General features: G+C 32.6%; 1 protein-coding gene across 4 annotated transcripts; it reads left to right on the forward strand.

Annotated features, from left to right (window-relative positions):
* Positions 1-3,312: 3,312 nt before the first annotated feature.
* On the forward strand, positions 3,313-13,927 carry LOC102593727 (OTU domain-containing protein DDB_G0284757-like). 4 transcript variants are annotated; one of them, XM_015315227.1, is made up of 13 exons: positions 3,313-3,565; positions 4,463-4,515; positions 6,457-6,784; positions 6,869-7,041; positions 7,297-7,370; positions 8,281-8,335; positions 10,830-10,904; positions 10,995-11,068; positions 11,149-11,197; positions 11,734-11,818; positions 12,648-12,704; positions 13,432-13,518; positions 13,606-13,927. In XM_015315227.1, the coding sequence occupies exons 2-12, from the start codon at positions 4,480-4,482 to the stop codon at positions 13,509-13,511; spliced, it is 1,086 nt and encodes a 361-aa protein (XP_015170713.1). In that variant the 5' UTR covers positions 3,313-3,565; positions 4,463-4,479; the 3' UTR covers positions 13,512-13,518; positions 13,606-13,927. The 4 variants fall into 4 exon arrangements, with proteins under 4 accessions (XP_015170713.1, XP_015170706.1, XP_006340209.1 ...); XM_015315220.1 differs by having other exon boundaries at positions 3,314-3,565; positions 13,603-13,927; XM_006340147.2 differs by lacking the exon at positions 4,463-4,515 and having other exon boundaries at positions 3,317-3,565; positions 13,603-13,905.
* Positions 13,928-18,119: the final 4,192 nt, after the last annotated feature.

The raw sequence follows: 18,119 nt of genomic DNA on the forward strand, positions 1-18,119 counted from the left end.
ATTATATAGAGTAATACATCCCCCCCCCCACCCCACCCCACCCCCACTCTTTCTTTTATTGCTTTTCTTAAATAAAAGGAAAATTTAGAAATATAAATACATAAGCTCTTAAGTAAAAATGAAATCTCTTACAAAACTTCAATAAATTTCAAAGTGAAATATATATTCAAATATAATTTTATTTTTATATATATATTTTCAACTTAACTTAAAATCATATATATATTTTTTAATATCATTAAAAACCTACTTAATTAAAAATAGATGTGTAGTACTATATTGTGCTTTCTTGAGGGAAAAAATGAAAAATAAAATATGGAAATTTAACGGCAGCCATTTCTAGCTCCCGACAATATCATGATAAAACACGGTATCCGTACCTGTAAATAGAAAGTGAATACAAGTAGACATTAAAAATATTATTTATTTATTTTTAAAAAAGGATAACTCGTTATATAAATTTTTATCATGTTAAATTAAATTAATATTATTATGATGACCCGAATAACTTGATTATGAAAGAATAAATAAATAAGCATCTTTTTTAATAATTTCAAAAGCTATACTTTATGGCCTTCGTTGATTTTCTTTTAAAGATAGTTGTTTAAGATTTAATTCAAAATTTATGATCAAACAAATATTTGAAAATAACTTTTTAAAATTTGATTGAAAATTTATGACCAAATAAATAGTTGAAGATAAGTTTTCAAAGTCTAATCTAAAATCTATGATGAAGATAAGTTTTTAAAGTCTGATCCAATCTATAATCAACAAATGGTTGAAGATAAGTTTTCAAAGTCTTGTTTAAAATCTATGATCAAATAGAGTCTGAAATCTAAATAAGCCAAAAAAATAAAAAATAAAAAAATAAAAATAATAATAATATATATATATCAAAATAAGCCATTATTCTAGTAAGTAACTAAAATAGGCTTAGTGAAAGAAAAAATTCCGTTTTATGCGATATTTTAAACGTTTTCCGTTAGTCTCATAACGTATATATTTTAATATATAACGGAACTATATTTTACATTTTGTAAAGTGAAAGTTTTTCTTACACTTTGTAAAGTGAAAGTTTTTCTTACACTTTATAAAGTGGAAGAAAAAAATATGTTTTATAAAGAAGAATATTTTTCACATTTTGCATTAAATTGCATCTCTTTATGAAGCTTTTGCAGTGTTTGTCATACAATTATATTGATTTGACATATCATAAAAACGGAAAAATTATTACATTATGTATTTTTATTTTTTTATTTTGAAAACTCCTCCAACCTCTATTTAAGGACGTTAAAACATTGCCCTTCAACATCTTTAGTCTTCTATTTTTTCTTCATTTCTAATCACAAAAAGATGTCTTCTGAACCAAAAGTTAGAGTTTCGATTTATTGGGATGACGAAATTATATATGACGAAAATACCATTTATTATAAGTGTCATCCCAAATACAATGCAAAATATTAAATTAATATCCGATATCATCAATTTTTTTCATCAATTTATAAAATAATGGGTATAAATAGTACTGATTATAATTTGATTATAGTAAAAAAATACCCCACTTCATTTTTATCACAAGGACAAGTAAATTTTGAAGAGTGGATTATCTATAATGACGAATCGTTGACCGACTTTTTGAGGGTTCAAAATGACTGCATAGATCAAATCAAGTTAACAATACTTAAATCTATGTTAGGAAGGAGCCTATAGTCAACAACGTTCTCCTATAACAATACTTGAAAAATATTCCTCTTTGTAAAACAAATTTTTTTCTTCCACTTTATAGAGTGCAAGAAAAACTTCCACTTTACAAACTGTAAGAAAAACTTACACTTTACAAAGTGTAAACAATAGTTTCGTTATATATTAAAATATACACGTTATTAGACTAACGGAAAACGTTTGGAATATTGCATAAAATGAATTTTTTTCTTCCACTAAGCCTATTTTAGTTACTTACTAGAATAATGGCTTATTTTGGTCACTTTTATCTTTTTGTCGCTTATTTAGGTTTCGGACTCTCAAATAGACATTTAAAGTAAAATTTTCAAAGTCTAACTCAAAATCTATGACCAGACAGATGTATGAAGATAAGTTTTCAAAGTGTGATTCAAAATCTATGATCAAATAGATATGTGAAGGTAAGTTTTTAAAGTTTGATCCAAAATCTATGACTAAATAGATATTTGAAGATAAGTTTACAAAATTTGATTCAAAATCTATGACCAACTAGACATTTAAAGTAAAATTTTCAAAGTGTATGACCAGATAGATATTTGAAGTAAAGTTTTGAAAGTTTGATTCTAACTCTATAATCAAATAGACATTTAAAGTAAAATTTTCAAAGTCTAATCCAAAATCTATTACTAAACATATATTTGAAGATAAATTTTCAATGTCTGATCTAAAATCTATGATCAAATAGACATTTAAAAGTAAATTTTCTAAGTTTAATTTAAAATATATGATCAAATAGATATTTAAAGATAAGTTTTCAACATTTGATCCAAAATCTATGACCAAACAAATAGCTAAAGATAAGGTTAGAAAGTCTAATAAAAAATCTATGACTAAATAAAAATTTGAAGATGAGTTTTCAAAGTCTGATCTAAAATCTATTATCAAACAAATATTTGAAAATAAGTTTTTAAAGTTTGATCCGAAGTCTATGATCAAACAAATATTTAAACTAATTTTTTCAAATGTAATTCAAAATCTATAACCAAACAGATATCTGAAGATAAGTTTTTCAAGTCTGATCCAAAATTTATGATTAAAAACCCCGATTCAAAATCTACTATCAAATAAACATTTAAAATATTCAAAATATTTTATCAAACACTAGTTTAGAATATAGTTCTTTCATTTTTATTTGATAACTATTAATAACATCATTTCCATTTTTCACTTTATTCCTATTCATTATTCATTCTCATTAATATTTTACGATGAAAAATATTCAAAGACATAAATTAAAAGCTATTTTCTATAAATCTCATAATCATTTCGTATGAAAGGGGGGATGACGATTATTATATCACTATTTTTCCTATTTTAAAAAAATATATAAAATAGTTAATAATAATTGATCGCTCTTTTAATTCCGAGAAATTAAATTCTCATTTTTAAAAAGGATGAATAGAAAGAAAAAAATGTCGATAATTTTTTTAAACTCTAAAAAATTTACTTATTTTAAATTATATGAAGAAAAAATAGGGAAAAAATAAATTTAATAATAAACGACGTTGTAATTAAAAAAAAAAAAAAAAGGAAAAGGAATAAACGGCGAGGATGGGAGCCGAAAAACTCCAAAAGAAGGGACTGATATAGTGAAAGAGAAGTCAGAAAGAGGTGCATTCGCAGAATTTTGATTCCATTTTTACTGTCCATTTCCTCTCTCTCTCCTCTCTCACCTCGTGACATCCGTCCTTCTCCACTTCTCCCCAATCATCAACTATTCCTCCCCATCCATATATTACTACTATTGCTATTTGTGGCTTCTCGAGTACGGTTGTTTTATCTCAGTTGAACTTGCTGCTGTAATTTGGATCGGCCGGAATAAAATGTAAGTTTAATGAACATTTTTGTGATTTTTCTGTGTGTAGATGAAATTGTGTGTTTTTTGTGCTTTATTATGAGTGTTCATGTGTGAAGTAACGATGAGTATGAGTGATTTTATTCATTCGTTGTAGAAGTGTTTAATCGTCAGGTGATGAATTTGTTTGAAATGGATCGAGTTGATCAGAATTTGATGTGATTGATTTAGAAATGTGTGTGTACTGTTTTTTTAACAGTATTCGTACTCAGTTGAATAAGCTGTTGAAATTTGGATCGGCCGGAATAAAATGTAAGTTTAATGAGCATTTTTGTGTGTTTTGTGTGTAGATGAAATTGTGTGTTTTTTGTGCTTTAATACGAGTGTTCATGTGTGATCTTGTTCATTTGTTGTAGAAGTGTGTAAACATCAGGTGATGAATCAGTTTGAAATGGATCGAGTTGATCAGAATTTGTTGTGATTGATTTAGATATGTGTATGTACTGTTTTTACACAGCATTCTTCCTCATTTGAATGAGCTGTTGTAATTTGGATAGGCTGGAATTAAATGTAAGTTTAATGAGCATTTTTGTGATTTTTTACGAATAGATGAAATTGAGTGTTTTTATGTGGTTTATTCTAAGTGTTCATGTGTGAAGTAAGGGTGAGTATGAGTGATTTTGTTCATTTGTTGTTGAAGTGTGTAATCATCAGGTGATGAATCTGTTTGAAATGGATCGAGTTGATTAAAATTTGTTGTGATGAAATTCAGTGTATTTTGTGCTTCATTCTGAGTGTTCATGTGTGAACTGTTAATGATGAGTATGAGTGATTTTGTTCAGTTGTTGTAGTTTTGAAATGGATCGAGTTGATTGAAATTTGTTGTTATTGATTTAGATATGTGTATGTACTGTTTTTCTTACACAGCATGCTTCCTCAGTTGAATGAGCTGTTGTAATTTGGATTGGCCGGAATTAAATGTAAGTTTAATGAGCATTTTTGTGATTTTTTACTAATAGATGAAATTGAATGTTTTTGTGCGTTATTCTAAGTCTTCATGTGTGAAGTAACGATGAGTCTGAGTGATTTTGTACATCTGTTGTTGCAATTTGGATCAGCCGGAATCAGTTATAAGTTCATGCATTTTTTGTGATTTTATGAATTGATGAAATTGAGAGTTCGTTTGTGTTTCATTCCGAGTGCTCAAGTACGAGTGATTTTGGATCGACCAGAATCAAACTGTAAGTTTATTGGGCATTTTTGTGATTTTTTATGAATAGATGAAATTGAGTGTTTTTTGTGCTGCATTCCGAGTGTTCATGTGTGAAGTAACATGAGTATGAGTGATTTTGTTCATTTGTTGTAGAATCTATTTGAAATGGATCGAGTTGATCAAAATTTGTTGTGATTGATTTAGATTGGGGATTTTATTTGCTCTATGTATGTGTCTGTACTGTTTTGTGTTTTTTCTTTTCACGGCATTCTTCCTCAGTTGAAGGAGCTGTTGCCATTTGGATCGGCTGAAATCTACTGCAAGTTTAACCAGCATTTTTTGTGATTTTCTGTGAAGAGAGAAAACTATGTGTTTTTTGTGCTTCAGTCTGAGTGCTCATGGGAAGTAACAATGAGTATGAGTGATTTTGTTCATTTATTGTAGAAGTATGTAATTAGGCTGTTTAAAATGGATCGAGTTGATCAAAATTTGTTGTGATTGATTCATATTGCGGCTTTAATTTGCTCTTTGTATGTGTATGTACTGTTTTGGGTTGCTTCATGCGCATTCTATATGAATGTGTAATTGCCAAATCTGAAAGAAAATGGAGAGGTTATTTGTAGGTGAAATATGGATAGAGTTGATCATAGGTTGTTGTGATTGATTGAAATTGTGTTATGTACTTTAGTCTTTAATTTGCTTATCCTCCGTTCTTTCTTCTGCTTAATCTGAACGATCCATTGGCACTTCGTCACCAAAATCTGTGTATTTGGCATTTGATCAGTTGATATTTGACAAACTATCCTGAAGTAAATAGTAATTACGAGCTGGTTTCAAAGGGAAAGAAAAAGAAAGGATGGTGCAGTAAACTTAAACTGGAGATTGCTCTGTCTATCTGTGTGTGTTATAAATGACTAAAATGGAATTACTAAATACTAACGTCCTCAGCATTGATTAGCTAGTTTAGAGGTTTGGGTAGTTTATTTGAATTGCATGACCGCCTCATTTAAAAGTTTAAACTATTAAAGAGGGACACTTGTGGTTTATTGAATTTAGATCTGCATAAGTTTGTCAGGTTAAAATTATACGCATGGAAGAATTTTGCCAAGGTGCGGTTAAACACCTTGCATTGCGTTAATTTCATATGCCATTTTCTCTTTTCTTCAAAAGTGTTGTCTATAGGCGCTGGTATTCTGAGATGATTTTCAAAGAGAGTCTGCCTTTCTGATTTGTATGACTATTACCAAAGAATGTTGTTAAGGGCCCCACATGAATACCACAGAAAAAGTAGGTACACCTAATTCATGGGTCACAGCCCCTTCAGAAAGCTTGAATGTGAATTCTCATTTTGTACCTAACTAACTATGAAACGGATCCTTAATCCTTATTGCTATTGTAATCTACAGACTACAGGCACTTGTATGCAATTGTGTGAGTTACACTTAATTTTAGATGATTCCATTTTAGATCATTTGAAAAAGAAAATACAAGTGTATTTATTACTTATCACAAAAACAAAGAAAAACATTGATAAATTAGTTCTTTGCACTGTTCTAGTACTAAAGTTGGTTTGGAGGGAAATGGATGTTCTGCGTCCCGGAGCACAGATAATGGGCTTTTTCTTTTTATCATTCTTAACTGCTACACAGCAATAATCATCAGTATTCATTGTTGCATGCTTTTATCTGATATAAATAAAACTGCTCAGATGATTACGCACGAGCAAGATCCAGATGTTGTCCGGTGGGGTCTTCAGTTGTTTGATAGTGATCCATATTCTAACTGCGCATATAGTGGTGCCATGCCCCAAAACAGCTTAGATTACTATCAGGACCATTACTTCAAAGGTAATCATTTTAGTACAGAATCTGGCAATGAGGAAAATCACAATTTCAATGCACAGCGTCTCCAGGAAGAACTATCTCAGCTTTCTGTCGCTGAACCACCTTCAATCCTCCATCAAATGGCAGAACATACACAAACACATTTTTATCCACAAGACTGGTTTAGTCAACCTATGGGAAACTACAATATTGGTATTGGAAGTGTTTGCTTTTTCCAACCTTATAATTATAGTTCTTGGATTAATTTATTCTGACTATTCATATTATAATTTTCAGGAGAAGAGAACTGTGATGAAGAAGAAACTAATGATGGAGCTTCCACTTCATGCTCTAGCCCAGGAGAAGAGTCATATACGGGGGAGGACTGGTCATATTCACTTGAATTGACGGATGAATACAATCTTGATGGTGAAGTAGGGAAACGATTGAACCAGATGATTCCAATTCCTGTAAGCATTCTATGTCCATATGTATAATGAGTTAGCAACTAAGATTTTCAATTGTTCTCCTTTTCATGATCAACACAATCATCTGAAAATATCGGGATTCATGTGCCAGAAGTAGTTGGAGACATGTCTCATTGTTGTTAAACTTCATTCTCTGTAGACACTTGAGAGATATACTTGTTTTTGTCTCTCAACTTAGTTGTGCCTCTTGAAACCTTTGCCTTTATGCTCATGCAACTTCTATACTTGCCTTTGCAGCACATCCCTAGAATCAATGGAGAAATACCGTCAATTGATGAGGCAACCTTAGATCATCAAAGACTTCTTGACCGGTATTATACAATTTCTTTGATGGAAGATGTGAATGTTTAGTTCAAAGATCTACAAACCCTATGCTGGTTGTATAAATCTAGCAATTGTTTTTTTTAATATAAATTTACCTCACCACTTTTGAAAAGATGCAGATCAACAAATTATATTTCTGTAAAACATAAATATCATATTGTTTCATAAGGATTCATCATTATTTTACTTTTTTTTGCATGTTTTTCTATTGTTTGAAAAATTAAGTTTGTGTTATTTGATGGTAGGGATAATTCTTGCAGCTGTTAAGTTTAAACAAATTAAATAATGTTAAGTACCTATCAAAAAGGAGAAAATAATAGGAAAAGAACAAACCCGAAAGGAATACTCCCCTCTGTTCTGCTTTATATGGCTCTATTATCATTTGAAAAGTATACAACTTTTTCTCTGACCATAACTTTTTCATAATTCTTTGTGTAAATTTTATTTTTAAAAAGATTAAGAACTCGATTTTATAATTGAGACTGAAAAGTAGATTGTTTGACCCATGTATTCTGTCATCTTTTTTAAACAAAGGGGTTCATTTAACTCACTTTGAGTTAATTTATACGGCACTTTTTCTGTTTTTGGATGTTCCAAAATATTTGCACCATATGATTTCACAACATTCATGAATCTAAATTTATTAAGCTCTTCGTACTTTAATTTTGATGTTTACTCTCTTTGTAACCTCAACTTTGATATTTTCTTCCGTAATCCAATTATTTATTATATACATCAAATGAATTTCTTAATTCTTAAACTTCATGTCTAGTTAAATACTATCACATATAATGAAATGAGGGAGTATGTATGAAGAATTTGTGAGTGTGTTCCCTACTTGTTTCTCTTCTTTGTCATTCTTTTGTTTAAGGTGCAGAAGTTTGTTTATTTCTACAGATTACAGGTTTATGAACTAGTCGAATTTAAAGTTCAAGGTGATGGGAATTGTCAGGTCAGCTCTCCTACATTCATCATTCAATTCTTTTCAATTAAAAGTCACAATCTTCCCTAGCACAATTATTTACTAGATAGTTGAAGGATATCTGTAGTTTTGTTCAGTTCTCAAAAGAGGAGGGCAGGTTTAGTATTTCAAATTCTTTGGACATAAGAAAGTAATAACTTGAGTCAAAGAAGTTCGAAAAGGCTAACTTTTCATTTTTATAAACTTCTTGAGTTATACAATGTAGATAAAGAATGGAAAATGGAACAACAAATATTCAATATTTTAAGAAACAAGACACTATTTTCAGATTGTCCAAATAGGGGAACTTACTGCCTCGTATGTGAAATAAAAATAGCTTCTGTATCGGAGTTACTAACTTCTAATCCCAATTTTAACAAGCTATGTAACGATAATATCATGTAAGCACTTATGATAAGATACACTACGGAGGAAATGTGGAATAGACGCTGAAAGACTATTGCATCTGACATTTGGTTAAGAAGCTCCACCCAAGAAAGCCATCTCACATGGTTTTGGGATGCTATGCGGTTGCAATATAAAATCTTAAATTTAGAAGTTGGAACCAGCCTAGAAAATAAAGTGTTATATCTATATCTGCCCTGAAAAAAACAAAAGTTTGGAATAATAGGAACATGATTTGGTTTCACCACTTTTCCCGTAAGCTCTAGTTTTCGGTGCTTCAATTCACACAAGTCTGTATTTTTTACCTTTGATATCCATATGTCACTGTCTTCTTACACTAGACAAATGCTAAAAAGGTCTTTTCTTAAACATTAGTCAAAGTTGATGCGAGAAGTGATGAACTCCTTATCAGAAAAGGAGAAGTGATGCAGTTCGGGGATGTTAAAGCTGAGGTTATCTTAGGTCAATTATGAGGTTGCAAATTATGTATTTAAGAAGTAGAGAAATAGTGAATACTCAAATTGGTAATCAGTTAGTAACTTTGAGAACTTCACATAACAAGAAGAAAAGAGGAGAGGAAAATGAGAATAACCTCTCTTAGGGATTTAACTAAAAAGAATGCTCACCTTGTTTAAGCTTATATTTAATATTTGATCCTCCTGAATACTCCCTATATTTTTCTGTTGACATAAGTCAATAGTCTAAAATAATTGCATCATGAATCTCAAGTTCTTTCAACAATCAATCAAATCTCAAGCTCATCATTCGAACAACTACATCTCTATCCCAAGAACATCAGCTCCTGCTATGTCCAATCATCTGTAACCATTTAACTTATTCGGGCTCAAAGCGTTCCAATACTACTTTGCTAATATATGCTAGAGATTCTCTGAATCTTACACTTCTACATTGTCATATCAGTCTTTAACCAAATCATTAGCAAATATCAGACCTAAAAGTGTAACAACATAACTAAACTTGTATCCCAACTAAATAGTATCACCTACAGGAATCTTTTGCTTACATTGTTTCAATTCTTAGCTATTTATATTGATTCCAGGCGGGTGGCAACCTTCACTTAATTTATCCTTTATGCATGCTACGTGCACTACTTGTCAGATGTGGTTATTTTTACTTGTCTAACACTAGAGGAATGAATATCTTTCTTAATATCTCTGATTCTCTGTGTCCGAGGATGATTATGGATATGTTCGCCTTAGAGACCTAATATTTACATTTATATAATATTGTTGGTCTCACCACAATTCTACAATATTTTACTTTGATCAAGTATTTCTGTATGATATAATACTCGAGTTGCAGCCATCCATTTCAAACATCCTATTTTGATTTTATGTATCATATCTGCATCTATCATGTCATTTCCTGGAAAATTCAGTTTTAGAAGTAAGTTGGGCATACTCAGGTTGCAACCTTCCATTTCAAACATCCTACTTTTTTCTACATGTCATGTCTGCATCTATCATGTGTCTTTTCCCCCCTTCTCTTGTATCTATTGTGTCATTTCTTGGAAAATTCAGTTTAGCTATTAGTTCAGCATTAGAAGCTAAATTCTGTCTAACTTCACCTTCACCCTCTTAGACGAGCTAAACTATACATATATTCTGTTTTAGTTCTATTTATCCTAAACATTTAGTCACTAAAGTGCCTCTCCAAAAATCCAACTTCTGATGGGTCCCTCCATTGTTTCATGGACAGTATCATCTGCAAATAACAGGCACGATTCTATTTATATTATTGGTCGACTCACACATAATAAGGGTAAACAATACACCAGAAGGCAAACCTGGTGTAATTCAACATTTTTAGAAAATTCCTTTGCCTTCCATTTTCTTGTACTTTGACTGCTCCTTCATGCATGTCCTTTATGAATTCCTTCCTTCTCAAGTACCCACAACCTCTTAAAGACTTTTTTCATGTTGTATCATGTATGAATCTCAAATTAATAGTAATACTGAAATTCAGTTGGGATTGAAGGGGTATCATCTTAATCAGTCCTGTTGTTCCCACCTAACTGTTCCATTTTCACTTCTGATTGGTAGAACATGTATTGTTCTAGTTTCGTGCTTTGTCAGATCAATTTTACCGCACCCCTGAGCATCACAAATTTGTCAGACAGCAAGTTGTTAATCAGGTCCGTAAAGCTTCACATCATAACATAAACAAATCTCGCCTTGTCATTCTTGTTCCGCGATAATGATATCATTTTTTTTTTTATTATCAGCTCAAGTCATGCCCAGAGATATACGACGGATATGTTCCCATGGCCTATCATGATTACCTGAACAAGATGTCAAAGTATCTCTTCAACTTTGTTTCTGAATTAATATCATTGCATGGATTACTTTAAATCGCTACTTTTATGTAAATGAAATCAGGGACGGCGAGTGGGGTGATCATGTAACTCTACAAGCAGCTTCTGATTCGGTAAAGTTTTTGGCCTGTGCTTTCACCTAATTGTTCCTTTATTTCCTCTTGTTCTCTGGTGAGCGACAATTTGGAGGGGGGTAGGAGAGGTACTCTAAGCGTTTTTCTCTTCTAAAATTCTGGCAAATCATATCCAAGGCTAAGCACAAGGGGGTGAAGCTTTTCAAAAGACTTGCACCTAATAATTAAAATAGCCAAGACCCAAGAACTGCATATCGTCGTAACACCATTGGCACATTCTTCATTCTTGTTTAATCAACAAATACCAGTTGAAAGTTCAGAATAATTTCTTTTCTTAGTGCATTTATGGTGCATTTTGTGAACATCATGTTGGGGTGTTGCAAAGAGGTGTTTGGATTCTATTAGTTGTTTATCAGTGATGCCCAAACGTAATATTACAACACCATTTTCTTCAGTGAAATCAAATTATTGGGGCTTGTTTGTTTTTTCTGATGAAAAAGTCAGTATTTGATTGTAGTTTGCTGGAAGAGTCTAGAAATTTATAATTATCTGACTTTCTCAACTATTCAATGCAGTATGGTGTCAAAATATTGGTCATAACATCTTTCAGAGATACCTGCTACATTGAGATACTTCCCACCATTCAAAAGTCTGAACGAGGTAAAAGATGTATTCTCGTTCATAAATCTGTTTTTGTTCTTATTCTTGTTGCTAGATCTAGCTGCAGCTTTGAACATATTATCATCTAAGTAATCCCTATGAAGTCGCATTAGTACTCAAATATTTGTATCGGTTTGGCCACCACACCTAATCGATTACTCAGTCTAGAAAAACTAGTGATTTATTCATCAGTTATCTGCTTTTGCAATGCATATATATTCTATTGGCTAATCAAATATTGAACCCGAACTTTACTGATTTCTCAAGTGCGAAAATTGGAGAAAACATTGAATAGTTATGTTAACCTTAACTGTGATGTTAGCCTTGCCTTGAATTTAGAGTTGTGTCTTAGCTGTATCAACATTCTAAATATATGATTTATTTCAAAAAAAACATTCTAAATATATGAGTTATGGTACTACTGGCCTCCATGGTCTAATGGTTAAGTCAAGATTCCTAGACTTGTATCTACAATAACAAAACAAAATAGTATGTTTTCGTTTAGGCTTGGTTTTTTCTTGTGGAATTTTAGTTTCAAGCTTAAGATTTAAAGAACAAATGAACAGTTTTACCCGAACTTGATGAAGAACAGAAATATTTTGGTCTCTTTCGGGTGGTGGGTGGATTCATTTATTCCTGTTGTGCAATTCAAAAGGGAGATCATCCTTTTCTCTTGGAATATATCAAACAATTCTGACTGATCCTTATCATCATTACTTGGTCGAATAATCATGAAAGGGAGTTCATCTGAGATTGGTCTTAATTGTTGCTTCTCTTCAATTTTAACAAAGTTGGGATGACTCTTGTATATGAACTCCCATTGTTGCAGTTATATTTTTGAGCTTTTGGGCCGAGGTTCACTACAACTCAATATATCCTGTACGAGGTGAGATCAAAATGTTTCAATTTTGAATTAGTTATCGTCTATAATTCCACCTCATTTTTCTGCTTTTATCTTTCCGTCACGTAAAGTTATACTGATTCCAATTTTCCAGTTGATAATTTATTTGCCAATTTTTACTACTATAAAAGCTTTTGCGTTGAAATTGTTGCCAAAATAGTCAAGTAGAGGACTGACAGTCCAAATTTAAAATGGTCATTTTGGTATACGAATCTTTGGATTACCCTTGTGGGGTAGAAAAGAATAAAAACTTTCCACTAATATGAAGGAAAGTAAACAAGTCAAAGGGGTGCTATTGATTGACATGAAACAAAGATGATCCCATTAGCTCATCGACAACAAAGTTAATTGGTACTTCTTGTTGTTCGTTCGGAGGTGACATGTATCTCGTGAAATTAGTTAAGGTGCACTGTGCGCATAAGCTGGCCCGGACACCACGGTTACCAAAAAAAAAGATTCAAGTTGAAATCTTATATAGTACATTAGTTCTTTCTGTGTGCTAAGTTCAAATGGACATTTTCTTATGCTTTTCTTCTCTCCAACTGATCCACAAAGAATCTGGAAATCATTGGTCCAAAATTATTTCGTTCTTTTCCTCAACAGTGTATATGATTCAAACTGGGTCTTACCCGCATTTTCTTCTTCCTTGACGAGCTAGTATTCTCTTGGGGTCTTCGTGTAACAGTTGAATCTATTTGTTTCTGCCTTCCAGATATCACAGCTGTTGAGATGAAAAAGAAGTACTTAGCCATTTCAAATGAACAATTGGAATCTCAAGATGGTTACCAATGATAGACTGGTATTAAACACTTCACATATTCTGCACATTTTCAGTCTTAAAAATTATTCTAACCACTTCTAATTTATTGATTCCGTTATTTAGCAGCTAATACATGATATTTGCCACAAAGTTTCTGCAAATTACCGATAACCAGCTCAGGTGCAAGCCATTTTTTTTCTTGACATTCTTTCCCAAGAGCAATGTTTTGTTTGGGTTTTGAACTTGCACTATTCATCTTTGCTAAATCCAGCAGCAAGTCTAACATTATTTTTCATATTCTTCAAGTATGTCTACCTTGAATGCATCTACAAAATAAATACTCAGGTGCATATTATCTTCTCTTAACCTTTAATACTCAGATGTATAGGTGAATATCTGATTTCTGAAAATATCATTTTTATCTCATTGGTAAGAGTAATAATATCAACTATAAATGTTGTTCATATAAAATAGATGGTTGGTAGGTATAAAATGGTGGATTTTTTTTTTTACAAAATATAAACTTTTTGGTCAAATTTTATATATGAAAAATATAAAATATGAAATTTTTAAATCAAATTTTTTGGAGAATTTGAGATTTCATCTCATGAAAAGAAATCGCATGTCCAAAGGTTGATTTTATCTCATGAATTCAAATCACGACATGCAATCGCTATGCCGAAAGACTATTTAGAGTGTTAATTTGATTCATGTACAATCATAGTGGGTAAAAGATAAAAATACTACAACAACAAAATCGTGGAATCTGGAGAGTGATATCAAGTATAAAAAACAAATACAATAGTGAAGAATTCACGTTGAATACAAACAGAGAAAAGAAAAATAGCGACAATAAATTATATGATAATTGAAGTCAATGTCACACCCCAAATCCGGATGTGATGGCACATGTCCATTTCCCACTGGACACGTCAGCCTAACCCAACCACAACGATAGAGAAGTAGAAATACGAGAATAAAAGATAATAAATAAGCGGAAGACTTTAATTAAGACTCAACACTACCCAGAATTTGGTTGTCACATGTACAAACCTCTAATTACATAATTCGAATAAAAATATGCAAGTCTCAAAGTATAGTTCTCGAATGGAACAAAACTGAAAGTAAAGATAACTCAAGGGCACGTCTGGAATGAACCGCTACCTCTCGAGTATGTCCCGAAGCTCAATCTGCTAAAGAAAAATACTAAGCCGAATCTGAGAGAGCTGCCAACCTACACAATTGTGTAGAAGCAAGGGTGAGTACCGAAAACCACAGGTACTCGCAAGTAACTCTAAACTAAGCAAAACTAGCAGCTACAAACAACTCCTTTCAATCCCAACCGAACCACCGAAACTTCAATCTAGCAGCAAACCAACCAACCTATACTAAACAGATCATATTCAACAGCCAGAACCAACAGTATATCCTCATCAACCTCAGATCAACAAATAAGAGCAAGTAGATCAAATTTCACATAAGAAGGGTAAACCGATACAATCCATACATCACATACAAAGATAAGGCAAATGCGATGCAAAATGCAATAATGATGTCATGTAGTCGTGATGCATGTTTGTCCTACGATACACATCTGTTGACATAATCAGTCCGCGCTGAATATACTCAAATCAGAACCCATGGGGGCCACACATGGACCATGTATCACCGCCGGAACCAGATCCCATCGGCATCCAAATCGCTAGCCGGAGCTAGTCCATCTCATATATATCTCTAGCCGGAGCTAGTCTTAACTGTGTCTTATATCCATCCATCCTCATATCAGTGTCTCAGAACTCATGCAACAGATAGTTCACACATGAGATGAATGATGAATATGCACATGTCATCAATCACAATCACATCACGATCACATCATAGTATTACACATCATCTGTCTCACTCACAACCATATCACGACCACATCATAGTATTACACATCATCTGTCTCAATCACAACTATATCACGACCACATCATGGTATTACACATCATCTGTCTCAATCACAACTATATCACGACCACATCATGGTATTACACATCATCTGTCTCAATCACAACTATATCACGACCACATCATGGTATTACACATCATCTGTCTCAATCACGACCACATCATAGTAATACACATTATCTGTCTCAACATCAATGTTTGTATCAATCATAGTCTACTCATGCTCTTCTATCCCCTCAATATCAGTTATTACATGACTTAATCAACAAATTCAAGTCACATATAACACATTTAGCTCGTTTTATTCCCCATCTTTCATTTACAACAATTTCAATCAACAAATAAAACTCATCTTCAATCCTCATGACTCCCCAACACAATTAGGAAAGTAGTCATGCGTAGTCTAAGAGTTTAACAAAGTTTAGAAGTCACTTGCCTCAAAACACTTCAACTAGTAACTCAAATTTGAGTTTTACCCTTCCGAGCACGCTCCAAATCACCACAATCTATTCATAAATGGAATCCCACAATAAATACGAATCTAACAACACCAATATCGTGAAATTTGGAGAACAAGGGTAAAATGGTCAAAAATCTCGTTCCGGAAAATATTCTCGAAATCTGGAAATTTTTAGTGAAAAATGTTCCCCAAGAAATTTAGAATCCAATAGTGAAAACCGTTTCGAAAAAGGAGTTGAAATGAGTTCACAAACTCAATTTGAAGGAAAATTCATGTTCTTGAAGAAGCCCAAAATATTCGGATCCGAAACCCCGACTCGAAAATGAAATATTTCTTGAAAAACATCTTACCCATGCTTAGATAAGTTCAAATATGAAATTTCATCAAAAACGGAGTTAAGATCGACCTTGAAATTCTCAATTTATCAAACTTTAACTTTACCGGGAAAGTCCAAATTGTACGCGGTTAATATGATGAAAATAATCGATGAATCAATAATTTTATGTTAAAATCAGTTTACCCATAACATAAGGATCGTAAATATACCTTTTTCATCAAAAAGGGAGTCCAAATCGATAAAACCCCATTTTTTTCCAAGAGGTTTACGTATAGGGAAAAAAAACCAGATAAAGAAATTATGAGAAAATGTCGAATTGAAGATTGAATACTAACCCTCATATTAATTCAAGAAGAAACCCGTAAGAATCACTCCATTCCGATCTCTAGAACTCCCGATATGCTCAAAATACCAAATGAACACAGTCTGAGATTTTTATAACAGTGCATGACTGTTATGCACCAGAAAAACAGCAGTTAAATCCTTCACTAAAAAGGCCGTAATTTCCTCATACGATAGTGAAATGACCCGATTCTTTTTTGTAAATGTCTTAAATAATGATACGGACCTGCTCGTTCAATCGGAGCTCAATTTCATGCTCGTTTGCCCAGTCAAATATCATTTCTACTCGGTAAACAATTATTTCTTATTTGCGATAAAAGTCCAATCTCGGGTTAGCGAAAATGCACCAAAATTTGCAGATAAGTCCTATAATTCATGCTGAAAATCTCAGAACCTTCGGAGTTTTTTTTTCAACCTTTAAAACTAATAATGAACCCTTTAGTTGCCACAATTTGCTGAAATAGTGTCAAAGCATCCAAGAAGCTTAAAAGCTCACCAAAAACTCAATTGGCACTTCCCGAACACAAACCAAATATGCTACTAGCTTGAAAATGACATTTTGGACTCAATGAAATCGTCGGAATTTGAATTCGAGGTCTCCTTGACCCGGTATCCGATAAGGCGTCAAGAAACTAACTTTAGGCTCAAAAACTCGAAACGCACTCGGAGCCTCTAAAAAATTCAACCAAGACTCATTCTAGACTTAGAATCACCCCCTGAATCCAACGGTGCCCTCGGAATTCCATTTCGAGCACCGAAACCTCGTTTGTTGACCAAAGTCAACTCTTGATCAAAATTTCACAATTTTAGCAACTTAGGACCTCAAATCTTTGTTTTAACTCCAAATTCGACTCCTTAAATTCTCATAGACCCGTTTCAACATTCTAAAACTACTGGAATCGACGGAAATTCGATTCGAGTCTCGAAACTCCAAATGACTTGAAATAGCACTTTTAACCAAACTTTAACTCTTAAAAACTCAACTTTCCAAAAACTCAACTTTTCATCAATTTTCCTCCAAACCAACTTCTAAAATACAACCATTAAGACTCGAGGCAACTATCGGGAGGGGTAAAACGGTCATTTTATGAAAATTTCCAAAAATGACCATTAGGGTCATTACAGTCAAGGAGACCAAGATTGAAGAACAAGATAGTAGAGAAGTTATAAAAACAATTCTTGCAAGGAAATTAGACAATGTTCGATTACCTACTACTTTTCTATCCAAATTTTCGACCTCCAAATCTTTTCATCTAGGGTCATGTCTTCGGTGAGCTGCAGATGTGTCAAGTCTTGTTTAATCACCTCTCCTACTTTCTCAACTTACTTTTACCTCTTGTTATTTTGACTATAGTCAACTTCTTACACCTTCTCATTAAGGCATGTGTACATCTCCTCTTCACATGCTCGACTCGTCTCAGACTTGCCTCCCTCATCTTGTCCACCATGAAGGTTATTCTCACTTTGTTCTTGATATCGTCGTTTTTATTTCTATCTCTCTTTGAATGCCCCCGCACCCATTTCTAACATTTCTATTTCCACAATTTG

Source organism: Solanum tuberosum, unplaced genomic scaffold, assembly GCF_000226075.1.
Source record: "Solanum tuberosum cultivar DM 1-3 516 R44 unplaced genomic scaffold, SolTub_3.0 scf00017, whole genome shotgun sequence".
Taxonomy (NCBI): Eukaryota; Viridiplantae; Streptophyta; class Magnoliopsida; order Solanales; family Solanaceae; genus Solanum; species Solanum tuberosum.

Coding starts and splice junctions, on each gene's coding strand:
- LOC102593727 (XM_015315227.1), top strand. CDS start 4,480: ATGAGCTGTTGTAATTTGGATTGGCCGGAATTAAAT. Junction 6,785..6,868: donor TATGGGAAACTACAATATTG/GTATTGGAAGTG, acceptor TATAATTTTCAG/GAGAAGAGAACTGTGATGAA. Junction 10,905..10,994: donor GACAGCAAGTTGTTAATCAG/GTCCGTAAAGCT, acceptor TTTTATTATCAG/CTCAAGTCATGCCCAGAGAT.